This window comes from Dromiciops gliroides, chromosome 4 (assembly GCF_019393635.1).
Source record: "Dromiciops gliroides isolate mDroGli1 chromosome 4, mDroGli1.pri, whole genome shotgun sequence".
Classification (NCBI taxonomy): Eukaryota; Metazoa; Chordata; class Mammalia; order Microbiotheria; family Microbiotheriidae; genus Dromiciops; species Dromiciops gliroides.
Genome location: NC_057864.1, coordinates 225684077 through 225706867, shown reverse-complemented (window position 1 = coordinate 225706867; position 22791 = coordinate 225684077). Strand labels below are relative to the sequence as shown.

The following is a 22791-nucleotide window of genomic DNA, read 5'->3' as shown; positions in this document are numbered from 1 at the left end:
ACTCAAAGGGCGTGGCTGAATTGTTTGGCTCGTTATTAAATTGTAAGTATTATTATTCCTATTTTAAGGATAAGAGGTGCAGGGACTTATCCAAGGTCACACTGTGCAATTAAGGTCTTATTTCTAAATCCAGTGCTTTTGGGAAGTCAGGCTACTTTAAGATTTCATATATTCTCAAATTTTAAAAATATCATGCAGACTTAATTTAGACCAATGAGGGAGCAGATGAATCTGTTACTAATGTCCTCTAATTCCTCCTTGTGATGTGGATCTTCTGAAGGTTAGGCTAGCTGGGCACAAACTGACTGGTCCCACCGAACTAAAAGGCAGCTTTGAGTCTTGTCTGGTCACAGGCTTGATGTCTGCTGTCTGAGGAGCAGCCTGGCTAAGAGACTCATCAGTAGAGTGTTGGGGGATGTATTTTTTTGCTACTCAAAGTCGCAAAGACCAACTGCTAAGGTGCAAATGCATTGTGATCTGATTGTGATGAGGGGATGGAACATCCATACCATTGAAATATGGTTTTATTGTCTTCAGAAGTGACTTAAAATTAGGCTGACAAAAGTAAAGCTTGGTATGTAAGGTTCCAGACCATCCTAGTTTGAATCATTCTCCCAGTTACCCAGGTTGGAAACCTAGGTACTATTTCCACTCTAACTGTGCCCCCTGCTCCCCACTTCCAACCCCATCTGTTACCAAGATGTTACTGTTGTAACATCTCTTGCACATACACCCTTCTTTCCTCTGATACTGCCCCTCATCACCTCAGACTTAGGCTATTGGTTAATCTGCCTACTACAAGTCACTCCCCACTGCAGTCCATCTTTCACTCAGCTGCCAAAGTGGTCTCACTAAAGCTTAGGTTTGATTATGTTGTCCCCCTATTAAATAATCCTAGTGGTGCTCTATCACCTTCAGGATTAAATACAAAATCCTCTTGCATTCAAAGTCTTTAATTACCTGCTTCATCACCACTTTTCCAGTCTTCTTACACCTCCATAGAATGTACTCTTAAAGCCAATGACACTACCCTCCTTGCTATTCTTTGAATAAGATATTCCATATTCTGACTCCTGGCATTTTCCCTGTCCATTCCTGAAATGCTCTCTCTTCTCATCTTTGCCTCCTGGCTCCTCTGGCTTAATTCAAGTAGCAGTTAAAATCCCACCTTCTACAGGAAGCCTTTCACAATCTTCCTCAATTCTAGTGCATTAGACTGTGAGTTTCTTGAAAGCAAGGACTTCCATTTACCTTTATAATGTTTAAAACATTTATCAACTAATTTGAGTATAATCAAATAGTACAATTTGGGGGGGGGGAGGGTTGCAAAAGACAAAATTTTTCTTTTATTTTCATTCTCCCCTGAAATGGATGTTAGCTGCAAACAAGTGGTTGAAGAGCCTTAAGCATTCCAAGCAAAGAGTGGGCTTCTTGAGTCAATGTGGTGACAATCCAGTATCATCATTGTTAAAGTTCACATCCACATGGTGCTCTAACGTTTACAAATAATTTATTTCATTTGAATCTCACAACAATCCTATGAGAATCCAGACTGTAGGCATTTTTTAGATGAGGTAACAGATTTAGATTGAGTAACTTGTCCAAGGCCACATAGTTTCAGAAGTGGGAAGGGAATGTATGTGTATACTGAATATACATTCATATTTTTGTATAGTTTTTCATCTTCAAATGTGTCCATTGGTTTCTCTCTCTCTCTCTCTCTCTCTCTCTCTCTCTCTCTCTCTCTCACACACACACACACACACACACACACATACACACACACATGCTAGAAACATGGCTGAGGCATCTAGGTAACATGATGGCCTGGAGTTAGGAAGACCTGAGTTCAAATCTTGTCTGATGCTTACTAGCTGTGTATTCCTGGGAAAATTACTTAAATTCTGTTTGCCTTAGTTTCCTCAAGTATAAAATGGGGATAATAATAGCACTTACCCCCCAGGGTTCTAATAGGGTCAAATGAGATGATGTTTGCAAAGTGTTTAGCACAGTGCCTGACACAAAGATGCTTGTTTCTTTTCTAACCATATAGAACTGATAAACAAGTTCCATTGGATGTCTATCCAGGTGCATATCATAAGTTGAACAAAAGGCATTTTTTATGCCTTTGAATTTTCCTGGTTTGATAGCAGTCAATAAACAAAGGAGAGCTTGTATTTTCTTTATTTTTAGTCATTTATGTGATGGTAAAGGTATGTTCCACTGTGGAATACCACATAAGCCTGCCTTTTCCCACCTGATATTCTCATCAAAGAGTCCCTTAGTGAGTGTGTAGATTATTCTCATTAAAATTTTTTTGTGTTTTGGTTATCAGAGTCTACAAATAGACTCATATACATATATATGCACACAAATACATGTATATGATAATTAAGTAGATACATTCTATATATTGTCTATCCAACTGCTTACTGTAGTCTAGACAATACATACACAAACACACATCTTAGATGCTACAAATAAATTGTTGTACCTAGAATTGAATAGGCAGAAGAAGGCAGGCTGGATTGCCTCTGGGAAATTGCAAAATTCTTTTAATAACCTCAAACTTTCCCCTGAAACAATATTCTTTCAGTATTATATGGATGTGAGATGGGGAACACTACATCCTCCAAAGAAATGAAAATAATCACCCAGAGGGTAATGCAAAGGTGCATGGTAGATGTGAACATCTTAGAAACAGAGAATTATAAAGAAGAAATGGATGAGAAAAAAAAGAATCTGTTCATATGTTGAGAGTGAAAGATAACTATTGGATAGCTCATAACTCTAATGGTATTCTTGTGATGTCAGAAAGATCACAGTAAACTGGGTAGACCCACCTATGGTGAACTATGGGAGGATATGGGCAAGAGAGACATAAGATAGGCAAAAATGGATGGCTGTAATCTGTTATCACTGGAGGAGGGGAGTTAGAAAGTCAAGAGAGCCTCAATTATGGGCTATTTGGATGAAAAATTCTTTGACCAGGACAGGAAGCACTGAGGCAGGAAGAAATCCTCAAGGACCCCTGAATTAGCATTGGGAATGGGAACAGGGGCTATTTGGTAGCATCTAAATTCTTAAAGGAAAAGTTAATAGTTATAGGAGGACATAGACAGTAAAAAATATAAAAGTAGTTTACTGCAATTTTCCTCCCTGAGACCTAGACAAATTTAACCATAAAATAAACAAGAAAGAAGTTAAGGACCTCAATAGAATTTTAGGAAAGTTAGATATGGTAGACCTCTGGAGAACACTGAATGGGAATAGGGAGGAGCATATATATTTCTTAGTTGTATATAGCACATTTAAAAAATTGATCATGTATCCTCATAAAGGAATGCAGAAAAATTAAATGCATCTTTTTTTTCTGATGAGAATGCAACAAATTTATATTCAATAAAGGGCCTTTGAAGTATAGGTTAAAAATTAATCTGAAACTAAATAACAATCTAAAGAATGGATGGGTCAAAGAACAAATCATAGAAACAATGATTTCATTAAAAATAATTAAAACAACAAGACAACATACCAAAATTCTGACATGAAGCCAAAGGAGTACTTAGGGGGAAATTTATATCTGTAAGCACTCATATCAATAAAATACAGAGCAAATCTAAAAACTGGGCATGCAACAACAACTAGAAAAGCAACAAATTAAAAAACCCCAATTAAACACCAAAATAGAAATCCCTAAAATCAAGAGATGAAGAAAACTGAAAGTTAAAAAGTTAAACTAATAAATAAAACTAGAAGCTGTTTTTTAAAAAATAATTTGCAAAAGATAATCAAATCACCAGTATTAAAAATGAAAAAGGTCAATTCACAACCAATGAAGATGAAATAAAAGCAATTATTAGGAGGCATTTTGCTCAACTATATGTAAAAAACCCCACCCTGACAGTTTAAATGAAATGGATGACTATTTACAAAAAATAAGTTGCACATAATAGAACTAGAAATAGAATATTTAAATAAACTTGTATTAGAAAAAGAAATAGAAGTATTACATACTTCAATATAACATACCCTAGAAGTGATAATTCAAACTTACTACTTGTTTATGTCATTTAACCCCTTTGGGCCTCAGTTACCTCATCTGTAAAATGAAGGACTGGACTAGGTAACTCATTCCAATTCTACATCTATGATCCTTTGATCATAACAAAGGTTAAGACAAAAAAAGAAAAAAAGTAGTTTGGGAAAACTAACCAACATTTCAACCACGCCTTATAGTATATGTGACATTTCATATCCATGACTTTCCTGTCTTTGCAGTGAATGGAAGGAGGTGAGTTTTTTCAGTTATTCTTTGGGGTCATGTGGTAATTGTGTAAAAATTATGTAACTTTTTGTTTGCTTCTTTGGTTAGTTTATGAAAATAGCTTTGTTGTTGTTGTTCTGGGAGCAGTGTAGATCTCCAGGGGCTGCTCTGAGTTGTATTGGACCATTGGGCTAACTCCAATAGTCAACTTTAGCTTCCCTGCTTCTATCCTTCTAGCATATCCTAGTTATCCTAAGCTTCCTTAGTTTCACTCATTGGTGAACCATAGTCTTGGATAAGTTTGCTTTGGAACTGTTAATCTTCTCTCTCCATTGACACCTCTTTCCTTCTATGTTTTCTGCCCAACCATGTTTTCTGGCAATGACCCCTCACCAAGACCTCACTTACCTTCAGGCCCAGATCTAGTTCTTTCAACGAGTTCTGAATTTCTCTGATAAGGAGGTTCATTCGTTCACATTCTTGGAAGGTGACCACGATGTAGGGGGTACGTTCTTCCACCCTAGCCATCAACTCTGCAACATTAAACTCTTCAGTTATCCTCTCTAATATTTCATCCAGAAAGGCTTTTATCTGCCCCAAGGAGAGAGACACAGAATCAATAATGGATGGATGAGATGGCCACTGGAGTAAATTATGTTTTTTGTTTTGTTTTGAACTGGAGAAAATTAAAAAAAAAATTAAGGTGACTGATTTTTTTTCCTTGTATTTTTTGGACTCACATCTGACCTGGGGATAGCAATGCTTAGGTCTGGCGGTAATGATAGCTCTCAATAATAGTATTTTGTGGTTATAGAATACTTTTGCTTTTCTTTTCTTTTTTTTGTAGGGTATTGGGGGGTTAAGTGACTTGCCTAGGGTCACACAGCTAGTAAGTGTCAAGTGTCTAAGGCTGGATTTGAACTCAGGTACTCCTGAATCCAGGGCCAGCGCTTTATTCACTGCGCCACCTAGCTGCCCCCTTCTTTTACTTTTCTAATCTGATCCTTACAATAATGCTACCAAGCAGCCTGTATGCAAAATCATGGCCCAAGTAAGCGGCAGAGTTGAGACTTAAACTTAAACTAAGGTATTCAGCCACCATGTCTAGTAATTTATCTACTAACCTCACACTGCCTGTCTGGGGCGGTAGTTGATAAGCATTAAAATGCTCACATGAGTTTATGTCAAATTAAAATTTGAGAAAGATGAGATTTTCATCCTACTTTTCACTCCTGTCAGTGACAGCACAGAAATACTGTTTCTAGGAAAAATGCTGATGCAAAAACCTTCTCATGGTTAGAAAGGAGCCTTTCGGTCTGTCATAGCAAAAAATAGGAATGGGGTTTAAATGACACCTGGAAGCTGTTACTGATGATTGGAGAAAATTGCCAAGATTACATCACATTTCTGTTTCTAGAGCTGAATGTGGAGAAAACATCATAAATCGCTCTGTGCCCATCTGAATATTATCCACAAGGAGATGCAAAAGACAATCTGGTGGGTTGTTCTAAAGTATGCTTAATTTGAGTAACTGGAGTTAAGCCCCATGATCGAAAGCTCTTTGGTATGCTTAGGGGACTGGCAAACAGAGGAGAGAGAAGGAAAAGTGATTAAGGAATATGGTTTTCTGTTAAATCGGGGTCTCAATAATCCTGGGAACCCGGGACTCACACACTTCCAGGAGTACCACTATGAAAAGTAGGAATTCAGATATGGTGAAATGATTATAAAAATCACCATTGTTCTGGTTTCTTCAAATAGACTTTTTAAATATACAAAAGAGCAAGGGCTTTGTGTCAGCAGAAAAACAGGTCAAGATCTCAGAAGGTGCAGAGAAAAGCCATTCAGTGTTCACTGAGTATTCAAAAAGAAGGAAAGGGAAGTGTATGATTGAAAAAGAAACTTTTCTTGACTGAAAAAGAGATAGCTATAGAAAGAATCTGAAACAGATTGGAAAAGACAAGGAAAAGAAAGAACAGATCTATGCTCTTCTGTTTTGTGAATGAAAAAACTTAGCAAGCTGGCCATGGAAAGCAGAAACTCCATAGATGCATGCTTAGCGAGCAACTGTTTTTTATCCTTAAAGAAAATAATAGTGAGTGTGAGCTAAGTCCTGGATTGTAGCAGTGTAGAGAAATCCAGGTTGGTTATAGATTTAGGTGTACCTGCAGAGGCCTATAAAAAGGCAAGCAGTCCTTTAAGCCACTAGGACTTGTAAACAAGAACGAGAGGGAAGCCAAGGGTTAAGTAAATAGTGATTGAACCAGCTGAATTTCATGAGTTCAATTTCTTTGTATGTCTTTAACTCTCTTTCTAACTTTTGCAACTAGCAATTCAAGTGAGTAGTTAAATATATATAGTTAAGGTGTATCAGTTAGACTAATGTATTAGTTTAGACGAACTCTTGGAGTGGTGCTGTGAATATAAAACTCTCACGTGAGGCAAAGAGAGATAGCAGGACTTGACAAGGCACTAGAGACAGAAAAGAGTGGAACTGCCATTAGCAGTGGAGCTAGAAGCCAGTTAGCAGCAGCTTCAACGGTGGTTTTCCTCCTCAGGGTACTAGGAGAGGTATAAGGACTGTTCTGTGTTGTTGACAACTCTACAGAGTGGTCAGGCAAGAAGACTTGTTAGGAATGTGAGGACACTGAACTGCCTTTCCTCCACTTGCTTGTGTCCCTTTGTTTGTGGTCTAAGTGTATAGTAAAATAGTTCTGGTAATTCTGATATTGATTAGGAAGTTCCCTTCTTGCTTCCTGTCTGGGAAACCCAATCCAAGGTCCACTCTTAGACCCTGTCTTCCTGGGGCCATATATTAGAAGTTACTTATGCAGTATTTTCACTAGTTATAAGCTCCCCAAAGAAGACATTTAAAAGAGAGTTCAGGACTTGTCACTCTTTAAGATTAATGACCCCAATTTCATTGTGACATTTATTTTTATTATTTATTTATTTATTTTTTCCCTCAGGGCAATGAGGGTTAAGTGACTTGCCCAGGGTCACACAGCTAGTGTCAAGTGTCTGAGGCTGGATTTGAACTCAGGTACTCCTGAGTCCAAGGCCAGTGCTTTATCCACTGTGCCACCTAGCTGCCCCCCTGACATTCCAGTATTTTAAATGTTAATAAGGACATCCTAACCTAGCAGTTATTTACGGGCAGCTAAGTGGCACAGTGGATAGAATGCCTGGCTTTCAGTGAGGAAGACTTCCTGAGTTAAAATCTGGCCTCAGACATTTACTAGCTGTGTGACCCTAGGCAAATCACTTAATTCTATTTTCCTCAGTTTCTTCATCTGTAAAATGAGCTAGAGAAAGAAATGGCAAACCACTTCAATATCTGCCAAGAAAACCTCACAAGGAGTTGGACATGATTGACAACTTAGCAGTTATATTGCTAGATCAATTATCCTAAGAATATTATTAAAAGGGAAGAAAAGCCTCTAAAATATTTATTACTCCCTTATTTTTCAAAAGCAATACAACAACAAAAACAGTAAACAACTCACTTGTTCATCTATTGAGGAATAGTTAAAGTTGGGCATAGTTAAGATGGAATACTACTATATAGTTAAAACTAATTAAAAAACCCACCTATTGTGGAATGATATAAAAGAGATAAAAAGATGGCAGAATTAGAATAACACACATAGACTATAATTATACTTAAGTGTATCATGAGGATATACTTCTATGAACTCCATCATGCTCCAGAAATCTCTTCATCCTGTAAAATCACTTTAGCCCTGGAACTCACACCTCACAAGGACCCTCTACTCCTAGGACCCCTTCCTCTTATTGAAGAGTGGAAGGATCCTCCCAGCACCTCCATTTAAGGAGGGTGCCCAAACCAATGGTCTTTTTGTTTTCCATCAGGTTGAATTTCCCTGTACTTATCTTGTGCCAAAGTACCTTCTTCTCTCTCTTCCCCTACTCCCACTTCAGCTTCCTTTTATAAATTATCAACGGCTTTAGAATGTAAGCTTCTTGAGGGCCTAGGCTGTCTTTCTTTTTTCTTTTATTTGTATTCCCAGTATTTAGCACAATGTCTAGAACATAATAAGCAATTAATAAATTCTTGTTGATTGATTCTTGTAGATGTTCCCTTCAATAATGAAGATGGACAATCCATCCATGTTTGCCCAAACGGTATGACTTTCATCTATGTCTTCCATAAATTCTACACTGTGGTTCCACCCAACGTGCTCGGAGAAATTATGTATTAAACAATCAAGAGATTAAAAGGGAGTAACAAAAATATTATTTTGTTAAATATGTTATTTTTAGTAAACATGATTTTACTATAGATTTTAGTTCTGTATTGTTTTGTATTTATTGAGAATGTCATTAAACTTATGACAAAAATAATAATACAAATAAGGATTTCCAGTTTGGGGGGGTAGAAACAAAGCAATATTGACTGGATTGTGGCAAGGCAATGAAGGTGACAATGTGTTAGTGGGCTTGGAAGAGACAAGTTCAGGAACTCAGGGTCTGAGTAGAATGTAAGCAATAGACATAAATTGTGTATGAAGGTATTTTATACTGTCAGGCCAGACAGTTGTATACCTTAAAGAGAATTATACCCAGAATCACACCCTCTATTTAAATCACTCATTACCATAAAATCGATTTACTCAAGCAATTCCTAGCAAGAAAACTCAGAGTTGCTTCTCACCATTTACCTTTTCCTCTCTTGTGATCCCTCCTCCATCTCCATCCTGGCTGTCCCGAGGCTGCATCTCTAGCACTGTGCGGAAGAGCTTTTCCGAGGTCTGGCTCAGAAAGCCAATCTCAGCATTAGGGTGGAGCCCATACAGGTATGGTGACTCTGCAGGTAGCATGTCATCAATGTACTGAAAGAAAAGGATATACTCACTATATGATGAAATCGGGGGTATGTGTTTTCTTCTCCCCAAGTAATTTCACCTTTGAAGTGAAATTAAAAAGTCAGAACAATTAATGAGGAACATACTATGCTTTAGGTGCCTTGAGTGCTTTCACAAAACTAGAGAATCTCATTTGGGAAACAGCACAGTGAAAACTTGTGTTTGCTTTAGCTAGTCTTCATTTGTTAATCAGTTATGACTACTGAAATTGCTTACAAATCCTGTCTCTATCAGTATCTTCAAAATCTGTCTCCTGACCCTCTCACCCCAAATTCTACAAACCTTATCAGATTGGATAGGTACTCCAACTTGACTATCACCCCTCAGTGCCTTCCAATCAATCATATCAATAAGTATTTGTAGAGCATTCGCCTTATGCTTTGTACTGTGCCGAGCACTGAGAAAGGAAATAGAAATATGTAATAATCCCTACTTACAAGGAGTTTATATTCTAATAAAGGAGATAATAATCAAATTATACATACACACATATACATGTGGTATGAAAATCTAAGATCTTGGCAAATGGTCCTATAACTTCCTGGCAAATAGTGGAAGAAGAAATGGAAGCAATGTTAGATTTTATATTCTTGGGCTCAAAGATCATTGCAGATAGCAATTGCATCCATGAAATTAAAAGACACTTGCTCCTTGGAAGGAAAGCTATGACAAATCTGGATAGCATACTAAAAAGCAGAAACATCACCTTGCTAAAAAAGGTCAAGATAGTCAAAGCTATGTTTTTTCCAGTAGCAATGTATGGCTGTGAGAATTGGAGTATGTATAAGGAAAGCTGAGCACTGCAGAATTGATGCTTTCAAATTGTGGTGCTGGAGAAAGCTTTTGAGAGTCTCTTCGACAGCAAGAAGATCAAATCAGTCAATACTTAAATAAATTAATTCAGGCTATTCACTGGAAAGTCAAATAATGAAGCTGAAGCTTAAATACTTTGGCCACATAATGAGAAGACAGGACTCCTTGGGAAAGACCCTGATGTTGGAAAAGATTGAAGGCAAAAGGAAAAAGGGACAGCAGAGGATGGATAGATAGTATCATGGAAACAATGAACATGAATTTGGACAGACTTTGAGAGAGAGTGGGGGATAGAAGAGCCTGGTGTGCTAAAGTCTATGGGGTCATGAAGTGTCAGATACGAACAAACAACAACATCATTCTCCAATGGAGAAGTGGTCAAATGATATTAACAAACAGTATTTAAAAGAATTGTACACTATTAACAAATATATGTGTAATGAGGGAGCTTTCATTGTGTGGCTCAAAGAGAGGCAGAATAGACATCTCTAACCTCTTCTAGTTCTACCCTTCTCCAAGGGAAAGTTTAATTCTTGCCAGGAGGGGAAGCAGGAGGTTGGGGCAGGAGGCCATTCTGCTTTCCTCAGAGAGAGGTGGTACCAGGATAGAATTATATCTCCCTTAACTATTATTAGATTATTATATTGAATTCAGTCTAACTTCTGATCATTATTTCTCATTATTAGTGAGGGAAAGGAAGGCTCCAGGCTCCATATCCAAGGCTTGACTTCTTTCCCACCTAATGCCAATTCCACAATGAACACATGTAATGAATAGCAAAGAAACAATAGCAAAACAGAAAATGGAGAAGCTATGCATAGGAAAATATACATCAGATAATACAAAGTGAAGGAACTCTCTTGAATGAATACATTACTCATACATCCATCTAGTCCATTGTTTAAGCCAAAAGTAGGCCTGTCCTCTCTGTTTGCAGTGACCTTTCATTAGATGATCATGACCTCTGGTTCAGTGGACTCTGGCTTCCTTTATTCTCTCTCAGCAGTTTTTTAGTAGATTCCTGTCCTTTGGTCTTAGGTGATTTCTTCCCTGATTTCTTTGGCCAATACACAGGAAGATGTCCTTGGAGTTAGGTTATCATAAATTATATGATTCTTTCAAGATCAGAAATCATACTCAAACCAGTTTACTCTGTCCCACTGCTGATTAAAATTTGGCAGCTTTTCTTTATTGAAGACTTGCTAGGTATTCCTTTTGGCTTGCACACTTGCTTCAGTTTTATAACTCCTGTTTCTTATAAACTTGAAAAGGTTTTCCTTTCTTAATTTTTTTTTTATGAGTGATAGAATGAATGAACTTGGTATATGCTTGTTGTGGTATTCCATCACCATCAAATTGCCTTTCTTGTCTCTGCAAGCATTCTTACTAAAAGCTGTGCCTTGACTTTCTAGTAGTCTATCTCTTTTTTTCCACTTCATATACCTCCTAATGTTGAAGTACTTTGGTCACGTTTCTGGTTCAGATATCCCATATTTCTTCCCTGGAGGGAGGTGAGTCCTTTCTTGAGAAATGTCCTAACCTAGGCTACTGAGGTCCAACACTTTCTTGTAAGTATGGAAAACCATTTGCTCATGGCATTTCAGATGTCTTGTGCTTTCAAGTTAGTTCTGATAAACTTTCTCCAGATACTCAGTTACTGATTGACAGATTTTTAACCCTATGCAGTATCCTTTGTGAGAGACCTAGTAATCAGGTTCCATGTCTTTTTTTGAACTCCTATCTTACCAAGTATTCTGGGAAGGTCTGCATTCTCAGGTAACCTACAGAAAACATCACTTAGTGAGTACTTCGCATTTCCCCCAAAGTATCTATAGAGTCTTACAAAAATGCTCTCAATAGATTTGTCTCAGAAGTCATTGTGGCATTCCAATAAGTAGAAATCTTCTGTGTGGCTCTAGCTTCATTGCAAGGCACCAGAAATCTAGGAATCCATATTGCACATATTAGTCTCCTAACTTGTAATGGCTGCAATAATACAAGCAAAAAGTATCTCAAAGTAACTACTCTCACTCTTTTTTTTTTTTTTTTAGTGAGGCAATTGGGGTTAAGTGACTTGCCCAGGGTCACACAGCTAGTAAGTGTTAAGTGTCTGAGGCCAGATTTGAACTCAGGTCCTCCTGACTCCAGGGCCGGTGCTCTATCCACTGTGCCACCTAGCTGCCCCACTACTCTTACTCTTAAAGGAACCAGACTGTCCAATTATAGTCTAGAACAAAAGAAAAAATACATTTTTTTCTTTAGTGGATCTCTGCAAAACTAAAGCAGCCAAGAAAGAGAAACCCAGATAGAAAATCTTGTCAAGGGGTACCAGCAAAGAGAAAACTGGGCGCTCATATATTCCAGATGAGTCTTCAAAGTTTAACATCCCTTTCTGGGCCGCTCTTCCAACTTTCACTTGCAGGTTGGGTCCCCAAGGAGGAAACCCTTAGCAGCTATTCTCCTAATACTGTTGCTCATTAGCCCTCACAGCTTTATTTCCCATTATCAATTATCCAACATATTAAATTTAGTTCCTAGAAAAGGCAAATAGCAAAGTAAATCCCCTAAAACCTGGAATGTGTTGTTGTTGTTGTTGTGTCATTTAGTTATGTCTGACTTTTTTTTTGACCCCATGGACCATAGCCCTTTTCTCCTCCACTATCTCTCAAAGTCTAAGTTCATGTTTGTTGTTTCAATGACACTATTTATTCCTCTCATATTCTGCTGTGTCCTCCTTTTGCCTTCAATCCTTCCCAACATCAGGGTCTTTTCCAATGAATCCTGTCTTTTCATTATGTGGCCAAAGTATGTAAGCTTCAGCTTCAGTATTTGACTTTTCAGTGCATAGTTTGAATTAATTTATATATTGACTGATTTGGTCTCCTTGATGTGCAAGGGACTCCCAAAAGTCTTCTCCAGCAATATAATTTGAAAGTGCCAATTCTACAGTGCTCAACTTTCCTTATAGTCCAACTCTCACAACTATACATTGATATTAGAAATACCATAGCTTTTCCTATATGGATGTTTGTTGGCAAGGTGATGCCTCTGCTATTTAGTATGCTAGCCAGATTTGCCATAGCTTTCCTTCCAAGGAACAAGCATATTTTAATTCCATGGCTGCAGTTGCTGTCTGTAGTGATCTTTGAGCCCAAGAATATAAAATCTAATATTGTTTCCATTTCTTCTCCCTCTATTTGCCAGAAAGTAGTGATGGGAAGTTGCCAAGGTCTCAGTTTTTTGTTTCTGCAGGGCAATGAGGGTTAAGTGACTTGCCCAAGGTCACACAGGTAGTAAGTGTAAAGTGTCTGAGGACGGATTTGATCTCAGTTCCTCCTGACTCCAGGGCTGGTGCTCTATCCACTGTGCCACCTAGCTGCCCCACTACTCTTACTCTTAAAGGAACCAGACTGTCCAATTATAGTCTAGAACAAAAGAAAAAATACATTTTTTTCTTTAGTGGATCTCTGCAAAACTAAAGCAGCCAAGAAAGAGAAACCCAGATAGAAAATCTTGTCAAGGGGTACCAGCAAAGAGAAAACTGGGCGCTCATATATTCCAGATGAGTCTTCAAAGTTTAACATCCCTTTCTGGGCCGCTCTTCCAACTTTCACTTGCAGGTTGGGTCCCCAAGGAGGAAACCCTTAGCAGCTATTCTCCTAATACTGTTGCTCATTAGCCCTCACAGCTTTATTTCCCATTATCAATTATCCAACATATTAAATTTAGTTCCTAGAAAAGGCAAATAGCAAAGTAAATCCCCTAAAACCTGGAATGTGTTGTTGTTGTTGTTGTGTCATTTAGTTATGTCTGACTTTTTTTTTGACCCCATGGACCATAGCCCTTTTCTCCTCCACTATCTCTCAAAGTCTAAGTTCATGTTTGTTGTTTCAATGACACTATTTATTCCTCTCATATTCTGCTGTGTCCTCCTTTTGCCTTCAATCCTTCCCAACATCAGGGTCTTTTCCAATGAATCCTGTCTTTTCATTATGTGGCCAAAGTATGTAAGCTTCAGCTTCAGTATTTGACTTTTCAGTGCATAGTTTGAATTAATTTATATATTGACTGATTTGGTCTCCTTGATGTGCAAGGGACTCCCAAAAGTCTTCTCCAGCAATATAATTTGAAAGTGCCAATTCTACAGTGCTCAACTTTCCTTATAGTCCAACTCTCACAACTATACATTGATATTAGAAATACCATAGCTTTTCCTATATGGATGTTTGTTGGCAAGGTGATGCCTCTGCTATTTAGTATGCTAGCCAGATTTGCCATAGCTTTCCTTCCAAGGAACAAGCATATTTTAATTCCATGGCTGCAGTTGCTGTCTGTAGTGATCTTTGAGCCCAAGAATATAAAATCTAATATTGTTTCCATTTCTTCTCCCTCTATTTGCCAGAAAGTAGTGATGGGAAGTTGCCAAGGTCTCAGTTTTTTGTTTCTGCAGGGCAATGAGGGTTAAGTGACTTGCCCAAGGTCACACAGGTAGTAAGTGTAAAGTGTCTGAGGACGGATTTGATCTCAGTTCCTCCTGACTCCAGGGCTGGTGCTCTATCCACTGTGCCACCTAGCTGCCCCGATCTTAGTTTTTTAGATGTTAAGCTTAAAGGCATCTTTTACATTTTTCTCTTTCCAGCTCTCATCAAGAGACTTCCTAATTCCTCTTCATTTCTGCCATCAGAGTGTCATCATCTGATGACATTGATATTTCTCCTGGCAACTTTAATTCTGGCTTTTGATTCAGAAATGGAGTAACCTTCATAGGCAACAAAAGAGTGAGAAAAGAAGTACTGGGGTGTATCTCCAAAATGACACAGTGATATCTGTTCAAATCCGAGGCAAATAATTCAACATCATATAACACAAATTTATGCTCCAACCACTTATGCCAAAGAGGCCAAAGTTGATCAGTTCTATGAAGACCTACAACATTTTCTAGAAATAACATCAAAAATTCATCATTCATCATAGGGAATTTGAATCCTAAAGTAGGAAATCAAAAGATAATTGAGGGGCAGCTAGGTGGCGCAGTGGATAGAGCACCAGCCCTGGAGTCAGGAGGACCTGTGTTCAAATCTGGCCTCAGACACTTAACACTTACTAGCTGTGTGACCCTGGGCAAGTCACTTAACCCCAATTGCCTTGCCCCCCCCCCCAAAAAAAAAGATAATTGGAATAACAGGAAAATTTGGCCTTGGAGTACAAAACGAAGCAAAGAAGAGACTAATAGAGTTTTGTTAAGATAGCTCATTGGTTATAGAAAACATTATTTTTCAACAACCCAAAAGGTGATTCTAGAAGTACATGGATATTATCAGAGGGTAAATATAAAAATCAGATTGATCATATACTTTGCAGCCAAAAGTAGAGATGCTCTATACAGTCAGTTAAAATAAGACCTGGAGCCAACTGTGGCTCTGATCATGACCTTCTTATTGCAAAATTCAGACTTAAACTAAAGAAAGTAGGGAAAACTGTCAGACCATTATGGGTATGACCTAAATAACATCCCTTATGAATATGAAGTGGAAGTGATGAATTAATTTAAAGGATTGGATCTGGCAGGTAGAGTGCCTGAAGAACTATGGACAGAGGTTCACAGGACGCAGCAACAAAAAACATTCTGTGAGGGCCAAAATTTGATATACGGAGCGTTATTTGAATGACTCACCTTAATATTGGGGTCCTGGAAATATGAAGGACCTTTGAGGTTCACCCTCCCCTCTGAACTGCCCTTTTTAGATATTTTCTCCCATCCCAATAAGAAAGGAGCCTCTAAGCTTTAGTTCACAAAAGGATCAGATTTTATTACTTGGGAATTAATTAGACAACAAAGGTGAAACTAATAAAAATCAAAGATAAGGAAATAGGAAAATAGAAATACAGAGAAATGCTTTTAACTCTAAACTTAACCTATGCACTCCCCAGACTGTTTCCAATCAAGCTAGTTCAAAGGAATTTAGGGTTTCCCTTAATTAACTCACCAATACCTGAAAGTTTACATTTGTTTGCACCTCCAGAACAGCAGCCACCAGACAGTGAATATGCACCACCACCACAAGGGCCAAGCACGAAAAAGGCTGAGTTCTGGAAGACGCCTAACGTTCTGGAAGCAGCCTAGCTTTCTGGAAGAACCCTCCTCCTCCCTTCAGGGAGTGTTCAACCTTTCCTTCCCCAAAAGGGGAGGTCCTTCAAAAACTGCCTATGGAGAGTTCTTCTGAGCTCAGTAGCATATGCAACCTCAGTGTGGGCCAGGTGTGGCCCCTCCCAAATGTGTTAGCTAAAAACTGCAATATTAATCTTTATCACAAATAATTTTTACCACATTTACAAAGAAAAACAAAAGCAAGAAAGCAAAATGGCTGTCTGACGAGACTTTACAAATAGCTGAGGAAAGAAGGAAAGGGAAAGATAAAGGAGAAAGGGAAAGATATACCTGACTGAATATAGAATTCTAGAGAATAGCAAGGCAAAATAAGATTTTCTTAAATGAGCAATGCAAAGAATAGAAGATATAGAATAGAATGGAAAAGACAAGAGATCTCTTCAAGAAAATTGGAGGTATCAAGGGAAAGTTTCATGCAAAAATGGGCATGATAAAAGACTTAACAGAAGCTAAAGAGATTAAGAAGTGGTGGTAAGAATACACAAGAGAACTATACAAGAAAGATCTTTGTATGATGAACAGCTGTGAATGACTTAGCTATTTTCAGCAATACAAAGATCCAAGACAATCCCAAAGGAGTCATGATGAAAAATGCTATCTACCTCTAGAGAAAGAACTGATGGTGTCTGAATATAGACTGGAGCATAGTATCTTTCACTTTCCTTTTTTTCTTGGTTTGAGTTTTCTTTTACCAAATGACTAATATGGAACTATATTTTACAAGACTGCACATACGTAATGTATATCAGATTGCTTATCATCTTGGTGGGGAGGAGAGGAAAGAATAGAATTTGGAACTCAAAATAAAAAAAAAAAAAGAATGTTAAAAACTGTTTTTGGGGCAGCTAGGTGGTGCAGTGGATAAAGCACCGGCCCTGGATTCAGGAGTACCTGAGTTCAAATCCGGCCTTGGACACTTGACATATACTAGCTGTGTGACCCTGGGCAAGTCACTTAACCCCCATTGCCCTGCAAAAACAAAACAAAAACAAAAACCTGTTTTTATGTGTAATTGGGGGAAAATAAAATATTATTTCCTTATTGAAAAAAGAAAAATATTAACATCACTGAAAACCACAATGGTGTGGTTACTGATCTAGAACCAGTAGTCCAGTCAAGGATGACCATGGATCAACGTCTTGAAGAGCCACAGGCCACAGTGTGACTGTGCAGTCCGATATGGGAGCTGCAGCTCCTGCCACAACGAGGACATTGGAAAACTGCACTCTCTGTTGCCCTTCGGTTCCTGCGTCTCATTCGTTTTTCTTCCTCCTGAGCTTGAAGGCCCATCTCAGCTGCACACAAGCTGCTCCTGAGTACTGAACTCCATTGGGCGCGGTCCTTGGCCATCTCCTCCCAGCTGCCGATGTCTATTCCCAGAGCCCTCAAGTCTCGCTTGCATACATCTCTGTAGCAAAGCTGGGGGCATCCAGCAGGTCTTTGGCCTGAGGCTAACTTGCCATAGAGTAGGTCTTTAGGAATGTGCCGTCTTGCATGTGGTGCACATGACTGAGCCAGTGCAGCCCTCTCTTTGTTTCAGTAGCGTTCTAGAAACCACACAGCCTGGAAAATGAAGTCAAGTGGGCCCTAGGAAAGCATAACTAACAGTAACATAGTGGAGGTGATGGAATTTCAGCTGAGCTATTTAAAACCCTAAAAGATGATGTTGTTAAAAGTCCTAGACTCAATATGGCAGCAAATTTGGAAAATTGAAGAGTGGACATTGGATTGGAAAAGATCAGTTTATGTTCTAATCCTAAGGAAGGGCAAGGATTGTTCAAATTACCGAAAAACTGCTCTCATTTCACATGCCAGCAAGGTTATGCTTATGATTCTGCAAGCTAGCCTTCAGCAGTATGTAAACTGAGAATTACCAGAAGAACAGGTGAGTTTTCCTAGAGGCAGAGGAACTGGAGACCAAATTACCAACATTCATTGCATTATGGAGAAAGCAAGGGAGTTCCAGAAAAAAAAACCCAGCCCATCTACTTCTGTTTTCTTGACTATACTAAATCCTTTGATTGTGTGGATCACCCCAAAATGTGGCAAATCCTCAAAGAGATGGGAGTGCCAGACAATCTTACTTGTCTCCTGAGCTATCTGTATGTGAGCCACAACAGTTAGAATGGAACATGGAACAACTTATAGGTTTAAGACTGGAAAAGTAGTATGACAAAGCTGTATATTGTCACCTTATTTATTTAGCTTATATGTAAAGTACATTATGAGAAAAACCGGGGATATACTCTCTCCCACAAAGATACACATTGTCATGAGGGGAATATAAGTTCATACTCCAGTGCTCTGGGTTCATGCTATTGTACTTAAAATCACTATGAGACCCATAGTTCAGCACCTATTTTTTTCTAATTTTTTAATGGGTCACATCAATCTGTAACTCATACCTCTTCAGTACCCTCTGTTTCTGGTGTTCTACCCTCCCTGGGATTGGAGAGGGTGGAAGTTGAACAATGGAGACCTCCTCCCAGGTTCTTCATTTAAGGGGTATAGGCTAGTTGTCTTAATTTCCTACACAACAGAACTCCTCTGAATTTCATTTTGCCCCCATACTAGGCATCCTCCCCCTTTCCCCACTTTTCAACTTCTTTTTATGAGTTATCTTCCCCCCATTAGATTGTGAGCTCCTTGTAGGCAGGAACTGTCTTTTATCTTTCTTTTTATCTCCAGTGTTTAGCACAGTGCCTGGCATAGAACAGGCACTTAATAAATTTACTGACTGATTTATGAATATTAGTTTTGTCCCTTTTACAACTAGGTTATTAGATTTTAATGGCAAAAACAACATTTACTATGTCTTTGTAGCCTCATAGTACCAATCATGGTATGGGGCAAATGGGAAAGTACGCATTCACTAAATACTTGTTGATTTACATTAAAACACATTAGAATTTGCACAATGTAGTAACTAATTGTGGCTTCAGTGAACCGTTAGGGGTTTCCTGCCTTCCTCTCAGTGGACAGGTAGTGTGGATTATGGATGAGGAATGAAGTGTTTTCTGATATTGCCAATGCAATGATTTATTTTGCTTAGTTCTTGGTTTCCTTGTTCTAGGACAAGTTCTACTGATGTGAAGATACCATTGGAAAGTGGTAATGATGAAAGAAAAAAACAAGGATAAAATATTTACATAAAAATACTTGTTGATTTTTGAGTAATAAGTTGGAATAGAAAAAATTCCTCATCACATTTAACTTCCTCATCCATTTTCTCTTCAAGACAAATCAGGCTTAGAGTACATAAGGAATCTGGGCACTCTTCAGAAACCTCCAACATGGTGCTATTCATTATTTAACCTCTAGGTCCTAGCTTCCTAAACTGTGGGTCATGAACCCACATGAGTTTGCATAACTAAATGTGGAGGTTGTGAGAAATTTGGCAACAACAAAAGGGTATGGTATACCTATTTTATATACCTATGTACCTGGGGTCATGTAAAAATTTCTTGGGCAAAAGGGAGTCATGAGTGGAAAAAGTTTAAGAAGACCTGCTCCAGGTTAGTTGTGTCAAACTCAAATAGAAATAGAGGGCCACTCATCTGTATATACAGATCCCTGTGGGCGTCATATTAACTTAGTTTTAAAATGTAATATTATCTGTGTTTTATTATATTTTATTTTGTTAGATATTTCCCAATTATATATATATTTTTTGGTTTTGTTTTTGCCGGGCAATGAGGGTTAAATGACTTGCCCAGGGTCACACAGCTAGTAAGTGTCAAGTGTCTGAGGCCAGATTTGAACTCAGGTCCTCCTGAATCCAGGGCTGGTGCTTTATCCACTGCAACACCTAGCTGCCCCCCCAATTACATTTTAATCTGGTGTGGGGTCCACTCAGGAGTGTTGTGGGCCACATGTAGCCTGCATGTTTCTGACACCTCTACCTAACCAGTTTAGTTTTATATCTATCAGAGGACTCTAAGGAACTCAAGAAAAAGAGATTCTATAATTTTCTTGGATAGTTCTGTTACTTTGTCTCAAAACTTTACTATCAATAAATCATTTTTTATATATCTAATCTAAATGATTTAAAAATTATTTACTTTTCCTTTATATAACCCAGCCTCCTTTCACTTTTGCCTATAGGTACTATTTTTCAGTGCTTAATCATTTTTATAGTGGTCAGCAAGCATCAGAAGGGGTAGAAAGTCCATAAAGTATTGATCCACTGAAAAGTTTGAGGATGATTATTATGAACTTAGCAGAAGTGGGCTAAATCCTTTACTGAGAATTTGCTTCTACTATGTCTTAGTCACTTTTTGAATTAATCTCATGAAATACATTTCTCTGATACATTTCTCATTTGTTAATGAGAAACATACATTCAGTAAGAATGGAAATCCTGATAAAAATGAATCAATTTGAGATTAGTGATTAAATATAAACTGAGTTTAGGAACTCAATAAACTTTCTTAAGCAGGAAAAAAAAAAAAGCTCTGAGAGTTATTCCAAAAGGACTCTGGAACACCCTCAAAGCATTATGCTTTCCAAGAGAATGTTAGGCTGGAAAGAACTTTAGAAACTATTTAATCCCACCTCCCATCCCTTCATTGTAAAGCAGAGGAAACAAACCCAGGGAGGTAAAGTTCACATAGCACAGCCAGGACTAGAGATGGGAAGATTACCCGGTGATAGCTGTTGTAGTCCATGTTGCCTGGAAGAGGGAACCCTGGAGCCAGAAACATTTCTCCTTCTAACATTTCTGGTTTAATGAATTCCTCCAAGTATGTTCTACAGAGCCTCCTGTCCCAGTCATCTGTAATGTGGCCTCCGTACATGATCTCACCAAAGAGGTAGCGCAAGTCATCATAGGGCACCTGAGAAGCAGGGAAAGAGAATGAAACTAGACTCAAACGACTCAATATAGCAATTAATGTGTAGATGATATAGGTTGGTGCCTAAAGATTTGAGGTACAATGAAATGTGCATAACATCAGGGCTTTGACTCCCCCCAGATGACACACTTCACTATCTATTTCTTCTCCTTCCACTAATATGCACCTGAATGCTACTGGAGGAAGTCACGCTGCAAATTTTTGCTCTCTACTCTCGTGTGGCCTTAATCCCACAAAATACTCTTTTACTCTTCTTTAATTGATTGTCATATTTCCCAGGGAAGCTATTCTAAACCTTTTCCTCAAACCTTCCACAACATTCTTTAACTCCTCATTCTCAGTAAAGGATGCTACCTTATACTTTGCTGAGAAAATAGAGGCCACTCAACATGAGTTCCTTCCTTTCCTTTATTCTACATGGAAAACCCCTTATATTCATCACCTATTATCTCTTTTGCTACCTCTAGTGAAGAGGTGACCTTTCTCACCCAAACCAGCACTTTTACTTAAACCTTGGAACCCATCCCCGCCCCCCTCTTCTGACAGATTGCTCTTCTCTGACATGTGAGGCAAGTATATCCATGAACATTCTATAACTTGTTCCAGTTGGCCTACTTACTATATGCTTGGAAGTAGCCTTGGTGGTAGGTTGGCTGTGTAGCTGGAATTGTTGGCATTTTCAAAAGGGCCTGAGTCAGCTTCAGCTCTCCCTTTGTTATATTCGAGTAGGAGGAATAACATCATTCTTTACTCATGGCTTTTGGTGAAGGAGCCTGGGGGAAGGGTTATGAAGTTCTCTACTCCCAAGGTCACATTGCCCCCAAGAAATAGTGCCTAAGCCTTTGTTTTTTCTTTTCCATTCTAGGTGCTGGGAGTGGAAATTCTAACCTTGGAAGTTTTGCTTCATGAATTTGTGTGTCATCCTTGGGCAGGGGCTATGCTAATCTTCTTTGTATCGTTCCAATTTTAGTATACGTGCTGCCAAAGTGAGCACCTAACCTTGGAAGTTTCAAAGGCTAGAAGAGCACAAGACCCAAGAATCTGGGAGTCAGATTCGAGGCTAGGAGTTGTAGCCAGCTCTGCAAATGCCCTGAGGAGCCAGGAGCAAGGAACAATTTTCAGAAGGGACCTTCAAGACCCCAGTCCAGTGGAAGGGCTCATTTGACAGCAATGTTGCCTTTGGGTGTGAACTTCATGGCACCAGTGCCATGTAAGAACTGAGCTGAATAATGAGCCTAAGGGGCAGCTAGGTGGTGCAGTGGATGAAGCACTGGCCCTGGATTCAGGAGTACCTGAGCTCAAATCCGGCCTCAGACACTTGACACTTACTAGCTGTGTGACCCTGGGCAAGTCACTTAACCCCCATTGCCCCACAAACAAAACAAAACAAAACAAAATAATGAGCCTAATCCTTCCTGTCAAAACCAAGGCTGTGTAGAGGGGATCATACACCTAAAGTACTGGGGGAAATATTTGTATGCTTTTTCTTGTCATATATGTGAAAGAAATATATATTTTAAAAAACCCAGATGTTAAGTGGTTAACCGGAACTGAGATTCAAGTCACTAGCCCCCTAATATGGGGGGGGGGGACAAAGCTGATATGGCTAAAGCCAAAGAGAGCAGAGAAAAAGATTCCTTAAACCCTCAAGATAGGAAGATATAGCCTTCCTGGTTTTGAGAGAGTGGGGTCAGAGTATGCATGTTACATATGGGGGTTTGTACAAGATGGCAGAGAAAAGAGGCAGCCCAATACTTTCAGAACCTGAGACCTCAGGGAAGGAGAGGATCAGAAGGGAGAGAG

At 38.7% G+C, this 22791-nt stretch overlaps 1 protein-coding gene and 1 non-coding gene across 2 annotated transcripts in view; both read right to left on the bottom strand.

Annotated features, from left to right (window-relative positions):
* Positions 1–22791, bottom strand: part of DNAH9 (dynein axonemal heavy chain 9) — a 455137-nt gene that overhangs the window by 8802 nt on the left and 423544 nt on the right. The window contains exons 65-67 of the mRNA XM_044002519.1: positions 20779–20970; positions 8950–9120; positions 4676–4858 (exon numbers count right to left, since the gene is read on the bottom strand). Coding sequence (XP_043858454.1) covers positions 4676–4858; positions 8950–9120; positions 20779–20970 — 546 coding nt within the window. The remainder of the gene's footprint in view (positions 1–4675; positions 4859–8949; positions 9121–20778; positions 20971–22791) is intronic.
* Positions 21880–21982, bottom strand: LOC122726967. The gene has a single exon (XR_006352958.1). It is a non-coding gene; the product is annotated as a U6 spliceosomal RNA (small nuclear RNA).